General features: G+C 42.0%; 1 protein-coding gene across 1 annotated transcript in view; it reads left to right on the forward strand.

Moving 5' to 3' along the window:
• Positions 1-13,094, forward strand: part of DHX15 (DEAH-box helicase 15) — a 70,022-nt gene that overhangs the window by 17,003 nt on the left and 39,925 nt on the right. The window contains exon 5 of the mRNA XM_065405804.1: positions 138-356. Within this exon, the coding sequence (XP_065261876.1) occupies positions 138-356 (219 nt within the window). The remainder of the gene's footprint in view (positions 1-137; positions 357-13,094) is intronic.

Genomic DNA, 13,094 nt, shown 5'->3' on the forward strand with positions numbered 1-13,094 from the left:
TGGAATGAAATCTTAAATTTGATCCTTAAATCATACATTTTAAGTTTAGTTTCTCACTATCTATGTATTAAGTATAAAATTCTGTAGGTTCTTGATGTTAACTTTGGAGTAATTCTGTTTTCCCTCTAACCTTACAGGTTATAGTTATGAGTGCTACTCTAGATGCTGGCAAGTTCCAGATTTATTTTGATAATTGTCCTCTCCTAACTATCCCTGGTCGTACCCATCCTGTGGAGATTTTCTATACTCCAGAGCCAGAGAGGGATTACCTTGAGGCGGCTATTCGAACAGTAATACAGATTCACATGTGTGAAGAAGAGGAAGGAGATCTTCTACTTTTTCTTACTGGACAAGAGGTATCTTTTGTATTCTTCATTGTAGGGGCTAGATTCAGAAGCTTATACATGTGAAGGGTTTTAGTCCTGCATTCATGTTTTATTCCCTGACTTTCAAATGTGGAATTGATTGATTAAGGAAACAGATTTTGGGGAATGAGGCAGGAGATAAATGTTGGGCTGACTCTATAGGATATGAAAGATTTTTGTTAAAAGAAAATTACTAAGATTATTTCAGGGCCAATCTTTTCTATATAGAAACCTAAAATTAGGTTCCTAGGCTCATATTTAGGACCTAAGTAACTTGAAATTGAAAAGTGCTAAGCACCCAGTAGCTCTCATTAACTTGAATGGGAGCCTCTGGGTATTCTGCACTTTTGAAAATCAGATTGACTATTTATGTTCCTAGATCCATTTTTTGGAACTTAAATTTTATATTCTTATGTTAAAAAAAATTGGTTCTGATAGTTTCAGAAATGTGTGTGTATTTATGTGAGACTTAATTTTTGAAGTAGCTTTGAGAAATAGGTGGGGATATATTTATAACTATAAATAACCAGAGTGGTATTTCTGAGGAGATTGTCACTCTACTGATATTTTGGAGCATGAGCTTTCAGAGAGTAGAGTAGGACTGAAAATACAGAAACTATTTCAATATATATAAAGTGAGGATTTAGGTTTTTCAAACTCTTAAAATTTTATCTTCTCTTGTTTAAACTTAACTGTTTTCCCAACATCCTTTTGTGCCAGCCAGGACGGTGGGTGTAAGTGTCCCTCCCTGTAACTAAGAAACGGGGGGTGGGGAGAGGAGATGAAAGCTGTGTTATGAATGTGCTCAAAATCTTGTGTTCTGCAGGGGGTGAGATAGTGTTCTTGCTGGTTGAACTGGGTTTTTTGGTACCTATTGTGACATTACCTAGGGTACAATCTCCACTGCTAAACATCTGTGTCCCCTCAATTCTCCAACCTGGGGTGCCTTTTACACTGCTTTGCTGTGGGAGCAACCACTTCTGGTCTGCTGTCGCATAGCCCCCACCATGTAAATTACTCCCAGCTATACAGTATGAGTGCTATGGCCAGACACTCCTGAATTACACTGCAGAGCAACACCCGCAAATTCGCAGCCCCAGACTTTCCCCCAGAAATGTGCATCTTGTACTGCCCAGCACCCTCCTGGACAATACAAGCTCATATAAAGTCCGTCATTTCTTTAGTAGAAAACGATCTACACAAATCCTGTTATCCCAAATGAAGCTTCCTCCACACTTCAATCTAAATCAGGGGTCGTCAACCTTTCAGAAATGGTGTGCCGAGTCTTCATTTATTCACTCTGAATTAAGCTTTCGCGTGCCAGTAATACGTTTTAACGTTTTTAGAAGGTCTCTTTCTATAAGTCTATAATATATAACTAAACTATTGTTGTATGTAAAGTAAATAAGGTTTTTAAAATGTTTAAGAAGCTTCATTTAAAATTAAATTAAAATGCAGAGCCTCCCGAACCGGTGGCCAGGACCCGGGCAGTGTGAGTGCCACTGAAAATCAGCTCGCGTGCCGCCTTCGACACACGTGCCATAGGTTGTCTACCCCTGATCTAAATGCACACTGGTTTAGATAAAACAAGTTTATTAACTACAGAAAGATAGATTTTAAGTGATTACAAGTAACGAGGCATAAAAGTCAGAATTGGTTACAAAGAAATAAAAGGTAAAACACAGCTAATACCTAATTTAACAAGCTAAATAAATTCAAAAGGTTTTTCTCACCACTTTTCAGCAGTCTTATGAGTTGGATTCCTTATGAGTAGGACCCCTCCTTCAGTTCACTGTTACTTTTCTTGTCATTCAGGTGGTAGTGATGCTGTGGGCAGAAAGAGTGGGACAAGTATTTTTGCGGTGTCTGTTCCCCTGTCTTATAGTTCTTTTTCTTTGAAAATCATCTTCAGCTGAGGTTCAGGAGACAGTCTGTGGAGGTGGGAACCTCCAGCAGTTTCTTTGCCAAGATGTAAATTTCTCGCTCACACCCTTTTTCCTGCCAAAGAATGGCCACTTGACCAAATGATAGTCCATTTTATCTTGTTGACCCCTGACTGAGGTGTGGCTGTTTCTGCAGACTTGGAACATGTCTCAGTAATATCCTACAGTAGAATCTTATAATTTTACATTCAATGTTGCCACTCAGATTTTACCAGGACAAAAATCAGCAAATTATGAGTTTTCAGATGATACCTCACAAGGCATACGTTGTTCCAAATTTATCATAGTCTTGTAGAAGAGGTGAACATAAAGATACAGACAGTCACACATATCTTCTTTACAAGCTTCCACAGCCTTTTCTGATGAGCTTAGTTTAGTGTCAGGGACATACTAGTGATGGTAATGGCTGACTTTCACACAGGTGGTTCCTTATCTTGCTCAGCATCCTTTTATCTATACCTGATTTTCCTTGGTCCTGTTTCTACCCCAAAACCCTACTGCTTGTCTGTTTTGTTTGTCCTGCAGGTAGGCCCTTTGAAGGAAATGCTTTTAAGGAGCACAAAATACAGTAACTCCTCACTTAACGTTGTAGTTATGTTCCTGAAAAATGCGACTTTAAGCGAAACGATGTGAAGTGAATCCAATTTCCCCATAAGAATTAATGTAAATGAGGGGGTTAGGGTCCAGGGAATTTTTTTCAAAACAAACACACACACACACACACACTTAAACAAACAATTTAATACTGGTACACAGTGATGATGATTGTGAAGCTTGGTGGAGGAGTCAGAGGGTGGGATATTTTCCAGGGGATGCCTTACTGCTAAATGATGAACTAGCAATTGGCTGAGCCCTCAAGGGTTACCTCTCACAGTCTACAAGACAGCAGGTATGGAGGGAGGGGAGAGGTGTGTGTGTGAGAGATGTGCATTTCTCCTTTAAGTACACTGCCTTGTTAATTAGATCAGTTTGCTGAGACTGCAGCTGCTGCTGCCAGCAAGCTCCCTCTGTCCTGAGCCCTGTCGTGTGTCCCCTCTGCTCTATGGAAGATGGGGTAAGCGGGGTGCAGGAGCAGGGGGGAAAGGGACACCCTGACATTAGCCACCCTCTTCTTCCCCTCTCCCCCACACAGCAAGCAGGAGTCCCGGGGAGCAGCTCCAAGGCAGAGGGCAGGAGCAGCACATGGCGGTGGGGGGAGGGACAGCTGCAATTGCTAGCCTTCTGGGCAGCTGCTGCACAGGGAACTTAGGGGAGCAGGGAGCTGATAGGCAGAGCTGATAGGGGGGCTGCCGGTCCACCCTGGTTCCAAGCCCCCACCAGCTAGCTGCAACGGGATGCTCTTTCTGCAAGCAGTGGACAAAGCAGACGGCTGCCAAACGACGATGTTAGAAGGGAGCATTGCACAACTTTAAACTAGCATGTTCCCTAATCGATCAGCAACGTAACAGCAAAACACCATTAACCGGGACGATTTTAAATGAGGAGTTACTGTAATTCAGTTTCTTGAAGTTGCCTAATACAGTAACTCCTCACTTAAAGTCGTCCCGGTTAACGTTGTTTCGTTGTTGCTGATCAATTAGGGAACATGCTTGTTTAAAGTTGTGCAATGCTCCCTTCTAACGTCATCGTTTGGCAGCCTCCTGCTTTGTCCACTGCTTGCAGGAAGAGCAGCCTGTTGCAGCTAGCTGGTGGGAGCTTGAACCAGGGTGGACTGGCAGCCCCCATCAGCTCCCTGCTCCCCTAAGTTCCTTGTGCAGCAGCTGCTTGCAGTTCAGCTGTGTCCCTCCCTCCACTGCCATGTGCTGCTCCTGCCCTCTGCCTTGGAGCTGCTCCCCGAGACACCTGCTTGCTGTGTGGGGGGGGAGGGGAGAAAGGGGGGGGCTAATGTCAGGGTGCCCCCCCACTCCTGCACCCCACTTACCCCGTCTTCCATAGAGCAGGGGGGACACAGGACAGGGCTTTGCTGGCAGCAGCTGCGGTCTCAGCAAGCTGATCTAATTAATAAGGCAGTGTACTTAAAAAGGAAATGCACATATCTCTCTCTCCCCTCCCTCCATCCTTGCTGCCTTGTAGAGTGTCAGAGTTAGTGTCAGAGCCCCCTTGAGGGCTCAGCCAATTGCTCAGTAAGGCATTCCCTGGGAACTATCCCACCCTCTGACTCCTCCACCTCAACCATGCTTCACAATCATCATGACTGGTTTCAGAGTAGCAGCCGTGTTAGTCTGTATCCGCAAATAGAATGGGAGTACTTGTGGCACCTTAGAGACTAACAAATTTATTAGAGCATAAGCTTTCGTGGGCTACAGCCCACTTCTTCGGATGCATATAGAATGGAACATATATATATATATATATATATATACACACACACACACACACACACACACACACACACATACAGAGAGCATGAACAGGTGGGAGTTGTCTTACCAACTCTGAGAGGCCAATTAAGTAAGAGAAAAAAAACTTTTGAAGTGATAATCAAGATAGCTCAGTACAGACAGTTTGATAAAAAGTGTGAGAATACTTACAAGGGGAGATAGATCCTTTACTCTCTCAGATCTTGGGAGACAGACCTGTCCTCACTTACAGACAACCCCCCAACCTAAAGCAAATACTCATCAGCAACCACACATCACTGAACAAAAACACTGACCCAGGAACCTATCCTTGTAACAAAGCCCGATGCCAACTCTGTCCACATATCTATTCAAGTGACATCATCATAGGGCCTAATCACATCAGCCATACCATCAGGGGCTCGTTCACCTGCACATCTACCAATGTGATATATGCCATCATGTGCCAGCAATGCCCCTCTGCCATGTACATTGGCCAAACCGGACAGTCTCTACGCAAAAGAATTAATGGACACAAATCTGACATCAGGAATCATAATACTCATAAACCAGTGGGAGAACACTTTAACCTGTCTGGCCATTCAATGACAGAGCTGCGGGTGGCTATCTTACAACAGAAAAACTTCAAAAACAGACTCCAACGAGAGACTGCTGAGCTGGAATTGATATGCAAACTAGACACAATCAACTCAGGATTGAATAAGGACTGGGAATGGCTGAGCCATTACAAACATTGAATCTATCTCCCCTTGTAAGTATTCACACACTTCTTATCAAACTCTCTGTACTGAGCTATCTTGATTATCACTTCAAAAGTTTTTTTTTCTCTTACTTAATTGGCCTCTCAGAGTTGGTAAGACAACTCCCACCTGTTCATGCTCTCTGTGTGTGTGTGTGTGTATATATATCTCCTCAATATATGTTTCACTCTATATGCATCAGAAGAAGTGGGCTGTAGCCCACGAAAGCTTATGCTCTAATAAATTTGTTAGTCTCTAAGGTGCCACAAGTAATCATCATGACTGTACCAGTATTAAATTGTTTGTTTAAAACTTATACTGTGTGTGTGTGTGTGTGTGTGTGTGTATAGTCTTTTGTCTGGTGAAAAAAAATCCCTGGAACCTAACCCCCTCATTTACATTAATTCTTATGGGGAAATTGGATTCGCTTAACATCATTTCGCTTAAAGTTGCATTTTTCAGGACAACTACAACGTTAAGTGAGGAGTTACTGTATGTTGCTCACAATATGACTATTGAAAAACCTGGTACAGATAATTTACTTGGATGCCAACATTTGCAGGCCTCTCCTTGGATAGTCTTGCTAGTCATACAGATTTAGTTGTGCTTTTCTCCAGAAGATTCAAAAAACTTACATGATATAATGGCTTCTGGCAGCCCGTACTTCTCTTAAGGGACCAAGATAATGACTGCCAGTGCAGAAGCAGATCTTCTGGTGCCCTTCCCTGCCTAGTTTCTCCCTCTGAGATCCTGCTCCTAGATCAGTGGAAGTGAACAGAGCAGTTCAAGACATAATCTGTCAACATTTCTGACTCGGATAATCTGTTCCTCAATCTCACAAGGCTGCGGATGATGTACAGTGTGACCTTGAGAGGGGAGATTTATTCTGAGGAGGTCACTGTGAGGAATGATTTTCACATCTTGATTAAGTTACCGGCTTGAACCTTTTACCCGACAAATCTTTGCAGAGGAAGTCCATACTGTAATTTGGTATATTAGAAGCAGAGTAGACTGCACTGCTAAAAAAGCCTCTCACTTCCTCGAGGCTCTTTAATGGCTAAATTAGTTGGTTCAGGTCCTTGTCTCCACTCAGATTCCAGTATCTGATTTAGCCAGGAAAACAGCCCTTCTCCTGTGCATTGACTTTTGATCGTTAAGTACCTGATGAAGTGAAAGACAGAAGCTTCTCCAAAAAGGTGACCTCCAAATGTTTTTGTTTTTATCATTAGAAATTTGCATTATGACTTATCGGGAAGACTAGTGGAGATCTAGTGAAATGGTAACATGAAGAGAGTGAAAGCCAATTGAGAGGGAAAGGAATTCTTAGATTAACGCTTTTAACATCTTTAACTTAACTGATTCAATATCTTTGATAAAGGAAGCCTTTATTATAGGTTAGAGCTCACAAAAAGTACGCCAGAAACCTCCGAGATTCCTTCAGCAATATCAGGGGAAGAGTAAACGTGACGTTCCTGATATCTGAGGTAAAACCAAGCAGAAAAAAAGTAAAGTACAAAAATTGAAGGTTGCTTTATACATCATAAAGAAACCAAAAAGGGCTAAAGCTCAGCTCTAGAAATTGAATTGTAGGTTGCCACTAAGGCAGTGTTCTGAATGTTCCAGGGCCTTGGTTTAGACAGCAGTCAAATCAGCCTATGTAGCCAGGCCGTGGGTGAGATGGCTGCAGAAGCTGGAGTCTGAGGATGCTGTAGATCAGTGATTCTCAACCTGTGGTCTGCAAAAAAACCTTACTGAATAGAATTCAACTATATATACAGACAGTAGATTTACAAAAGGGTCTGCACCTCTGTTTGAAATTTACAAAGGGGTCCGCAAATGAAAAAAGGTTGAAAACCCTCTGTAGATCACTTGATAAATATAGGAGCCATACCAAAAGTGCTGCCTTCAGATAATGTTCCCTCTGTTTTTTTACATCCATGTGCGGAATTAATTTTATATGCACCAATATGGAGGTGATGTGTGGCGGAGGTGGGGGCCGAGGGGTTTGGAGTGTGGAGGGGGCTCAGGGCAGGGACAGAGGGTTGGAGTGCAGGAGGGGGCTCAGGGCTGGGGGTGTGGGCTCTGGGATGGGGCTGGGGATGAGGGGCTTGGGGTGCAGGCTGCCCCAGGGCTGTGGCGGGGAAAGAGGACTCCCCCAAACCCCCTCTCATCGCTGCAGGCCGGGGCAGAGGCGCCTCTCCCCAGCCTCAGCAGCTCTGGGGCTGGGGGAGAAACCGCCCAGCTTAGAGGGAATTTAGCCCTCAGACAGGAACCTGGACATGTAACCTGGTATAATTTGAAGTGTCCAAGTTTGTGGGGGGGGTTTTGTTTTGTTTTTAATTTCATGCTAATCTCTGCCTTGAGTCTTGGCTCCCTTCTCTGGCTGCCACCTTCTGAAGAGGCCCTGCGTCTCCATGATTTGGACAGCGTGGTTGAGTTTTTCTGTACTGTTGAAATACAGGACATTTACTTCCTTATACTCCTTCACTGGATCCACCATAACTCCCTTTGGTGGTTCAGCCACCACTATACCTGTTCCCAGTGTGGTTCTTACTGTGGTGTTCTCCAATTTGGGAGCTCCTAGTGACAACTGCTGTATCAGTTGTAGAAATTAGCTCCAAGTTGATGACTTTGGGAACGTGAAACTTTTTCCTCAAGGCTTAACATTAACAAGCTACCTAATTGACTCAGGTTCTGTTGGTTTTCTTAATAAAAGAAAAGTAATTTTCTGCTGTGTGAGGGAGATGTGATGTCTCTGTCAGCCTTAAGTTATTTTTTCTGATCTGTAACTACCTGTTCACATGTCCTATTTTCTCTTCTCATGTCTCTTCCCCTTCCCTGTAAGCAATATTTTCTTTTTTAGGATGATTAGTCAGTGAAAATTGTAGGTCATCTCTCATTGTATTTGGTGGATTCTGGTGCCTTACCACAAAAACATTTTAAATGAGTTTCTTGTGATATATCTGGCTGGCATGCTTCCCTAACTGGAAGTTTCCTGCCCCCAGACTGCATATGTCTGGTACTGTTTCACTAGCCTACTCGGAGTAGTGAGATATTCTAGGCATATGAAATCGTGGAGGGTCAATAGGTGCAGAAGTATTCATTGCATAAAGTGACACATGATGAGGGGAAGCTGGTATAGAGCCGAGCAGAAGAATCTTCATCCTCCTTGGATAGCCAGCACTTGGAAAGTTGATATTCCCTCAGAAAGCAGGTGCCTAAAAAAGCCTCTGACTGGTTGCTTAGCAAACCCTCGTTGGTTGCAGAGAGGGTATTGTCTAGTTGCTCTGGCAGGTCTTTGTTCTCAAGTTACTGAAAGACAGTCAACTCTTCATGCTTACGCTCGCCATCCCTATGGTGGGTTCGCTTTGCTTTGCATCGTAAGTGGCAAGACTAGACCTCCCAGTCATGGAATAATAAAAGTATCCAGCTCAGAAGTGGCTTTGCCCACTTTGGAAAAGTCCCACTTTTATATTTAACTTTTTTGGTAGGATATAAATAAATTATTCTCAATTGCTCTTAATCTTCCTGTTATTGGTTAGTTTATTAAAAGAGCTGATTTCCCAAAACTCAGGAAAATTGATGCGGAGGAAGAATTTAAGACAGAAAAATGTAATAAGAACTGGAAGTTCTTTATTAGATGTTCAAAACGCTATGATTCCACAATCAAGAAAGAGGGCAGCTAACAGCCCATCCTTGTTCAGATGGAAAAAAGGGGAAGTAGATAGCAGGCAATATAAATTAGAAGCTATGAAATGTAGAAAATTGATAAGGGCAGCTAAAGACGTCACGGAAAAATCCATGGCTGGCAGGATTAAGGACAATTAGGCATTTAAGAACAAACAAAAAGCCCCTAGAAGTGGTATAGATCCATACCTAGATGGAGATGATAAAACTGTTAATAGAGATGCAAAAAAAGGATATTAGACATCATCTAATAGGGATAAGCCTAAATCAGCAGACCCACATTACTTGCATCCAAGAATCCTAAAAGAGTTGGCTGAGGAGATCTCTAGCCTGCTGCTGTTCATTTTTAATAAATCATTCAATACCAGGGAATTTCTAGAAGACTTGAAGAAGGCCAGTATTGTGCTGTTCCAATATTAAAAAAGGGCAAATGAGATGACTTGGGTAAGTATAGGGTGGTTGGCCTGATATCAACCCTGGGCAAAATAATGAAAAAAATTATAATGTGATTTAATTAACAAAGATCTAAAAGGTAGGCATATAATTAATGCCACTCAGCAAGATTTTTTGGAAAATAGGTCTTGTATCTCTTGTATAAAATCAGTTTTGACTAGTTTGGTAAGGTTTACTGTATAGATGTAACATACTTAGACTTTTGTAAGGCATTTGACTTAATCAGAATATCCTGCAGTACTAAAAAATTAGCATTATGACACATTTTAAATGGATTAAGAACTAGCTAACTCACAGATCTCAAAAGTTGTCATTGGTGGAGAATCATTGAGTGGAAATGCTTTTAGTTTCACAGGAATCATTACTGGCCTCACTCTTATTCAGTGCTTTCATCAATGATCTGGAAGTAAATATAAAATCACTGTTGATAAAATTTGTGGATGACCCAAAGATTGGTAGAGTGGTAAATAATAATGAGGCCAGTCCAGTTCAGACAGAGCAGTCTGGATCACTTGGTAATCTGGGCCCAGTCACATAAAACATGTTTTAATACAGCCAGATGCAAAGTTATATTTCTAGGAATAAGGAATGTACACCACATATGCAGAATGGGGCACTGTATCCTGAAAAACAGTGACTCTGACTGTGAAAAGGATTTACAGGTCATAGTGGACAAGCAACTGAACATGAGCTCCCAGTGCAATGCAAGAGCTAATGCAGTCCTTCCTTGTATAAATGGAAGTAGTGACTAGGGATGGGGAGGTGATTTTTACCTTGTATATGGTGGTGGTAAGATAGATATTAGAATACTGCGTACAGGTCTGTCTCATCTTACGCTGGGGTTACGTTCCGCAGTCAGCGCCTAAAGCTAAAATCGCGTATAGTCAAAATTACATTGAGTGTAATGGCGGGCGGAATCGCCCGCACTACAGAAACAGTATTTAAATTATTTTTTTTTATTTTATTTTTGTTGCCGACCGCGTAAAGCTGAAATCGCGCATGTTAAATGCGCCTAAGATGCGACAGACCTGTACAGTTCTGGTCTCAACATTTTTAAAAGGATTATGGTAAAACTGTATAGAGTGCAGAAAAGAGCCACAAAAATGCTTCAAAGGTTAGAGAAAATGCCTTCCAGTGACAGACTAAAAGAACGTCTTATTTTTATTTTATCAAAAAAGGATTGAGAGGTGACTTGATTAGTGTATAGGAACCTTCATGGATATAGGAAAATACTGGGTGCTGTCAGGCTGTTTAATTTAGCAGAGAAAGACATAATAAGAACCAGTGACTAAAAGCTGAAGCCAGACAAATTCAGATTAGAAATCACTTTCAGTTTAAGAGTCAGGTTATTAACTGTTAGAACAGACTACTGAGGGAAGTAGTGGTTTCTCCATCTCTTGATGTGTTCAAAACTGGATGCCTTTCAGGAAGGTGTGCTTAGTCAGATGCAAGTTATTGGGTTCAATAAAGGGGTAGCTGGGTAAAATAGTCTGGTACGGAAGAGGTCAGAATAGATTATTAGATTTGTCCCTTCTGGCCTTAAAATCTATATATCTGTTGTAGTTTCGGTATGAATGGATTGTCAGGAAGGAATTGAACGAGATTAACGTAGTGGCCTTGCATACCAACTCAGCAAGGATATTCTTTTTCTGGGCTTGGTGAAAGATAGTAGGGACAAAAAGGCATAAGTTGAAGTGGAGACAGCATTAGTCAGTGTGTTCAAATATGAAAAGGAAATGTTGTCAGGACAAGAGTCTTCTCTGTTTACGCATGAGTGGTCTGACATAAATCACTTGGGTTTAGGCCAGGAAAAATTCGTGAATGCCTAAACATATTGGGATAAGTTCACCCTGATTGTTGACACAGCAATCCTTCATTGCATTCATGTGCTGAGCCTTGTTTCTGTGGTTGCCATGATAGTCTTCCCCTCCCACATGCATCTTCCCACACAAGAGTTTTTTTTTTTTTTTTTTCTGAGCCAGTATTCAAGATATCTCCTGCATTAATACAGCCCAATGGCTCGATAGCCTATTAGTCATTTTTCCCTCATTCCACCTGTTACCCCAATAAAAAGGCAAGGTGGTAAGACAAAAGAGATTCACACTCACACTCACACTGTCACTCACACACTCTTTTAAGGACAGTTGGCATTGCCGAAGTACCTGTGGCCTGGTGGTGTGAATTCTCTATCTGGGGATAACTGTGCCTTTCAGCCTTATAGTTAGAGGGGTTGTTTTTGATGTTAACACAAATCCCTTTCTATCCCCCATTCACTGAGGCCAGGTCTGCACTACATACCTATGTCGGTATAACCATGTCGCTCAGGGGTGTGAAAAAATCCACACCCCTCAGCAGTGTAGTTATACCGACCTAACCCCCCATGTAGACAGCACTACATTGGTGAGAGAGCTTCTCCTGCTGACATAGCTACCGTCTCTAGTTACAATTAACTAGGCCAATAGAAGAAGCTGTCCTGTCAGCATAGGAGCGTCTTCACTAAAGCGCTACACATGGTTGTAGCGCTGTACGTGAAGACAAGCCATGACTGTTACATTTCAGTGTATAAATACCAGTGCCTTCCAACCCTCTCCAATATGGAGTACCTCTTAGCCAGTCAGTCCCCAAGTATTTCTCCTCTTTCCCCACAGGATGTAAACTAACCTTGTGTCTTGGGCTGATCAGTTGGCTCTTGTTCACTTTGATAGTTATCAATACTTTATATTGGATAAATACAGCTCTTCTGTTACAAAGGGAAGAAAAGCTAATCATTCCTGTCTAGGCAAAGACCATACCATCTTACTAGAACATGCTAGATATCTTGGTTACAAAGGACAAAAGTTAGTTGATGTAGCGAGTATGTTACTTATCAATCCACGTATATTCCTTTTTGCTTTTTCCTTTCTCTGTCTGCTTCATGACATGTTGCCAAGGAGACAGTTACTCTGTTGTAAGTTCTGTCTCTCTTCTCCATCTCTAGCTCCCTCTTTCTAGCAAAGAACTCTTTTGCATAAAAGGTAACAGTCCATTCTATGGAGAATGACCAAATGACATTTTTAAGGTTCGCCTTAAGGTAAACCCACATTCTAGCAGAGCAGTAATTCTGCTCTGTAGTTGACCCTCACTTACTGTATAAAAGATCATTATTCTAAGTGTTCAAAAATATACATGCTTACTTAGATTTTCTTGAAATTTGCTGTACATCATGGGGGATGTGGGTAGGATTAGTGCTCTAAATATGGGGTCATTTGAGCAAGGGATTCCCGATTTAGTCCCCCTAAAAATCCACTGATTACTTTTAATGTTTTGCATACATTGGGCAACAGGCTCTGGCTGTAATCCTACCCAAACTAATCTCACGTGTTCAGAATTTCTCATCTAGTGCCTGGCACTCATTGCCCCTTTGGGGAAGCAATATTTTCAAAGCTATTCTGGGTAAAGTTTAGAACTCAAGGTAAGGTTGAGCCTCAGTCATGAGCCAGAATGAAATGTTCATATGCTGCAAAACTAGGGCTCATTTTGAGCCAGAACATTAGTCAGCAGTGTGCT

This window comes from Emys orbicularis, chromosome 5 (assembly GCF_028017835.1).
Source record: "Emys orbicularis isolate rEmyOrb1 chromosome 5, rEmyOrb1.hap1, whole genome shotgun sequence".
Lineage (NCBI taxonomy): Eukaryota > Metazoa > Chordata > Testudines > Emydidae > Emys > Emys orbicularis.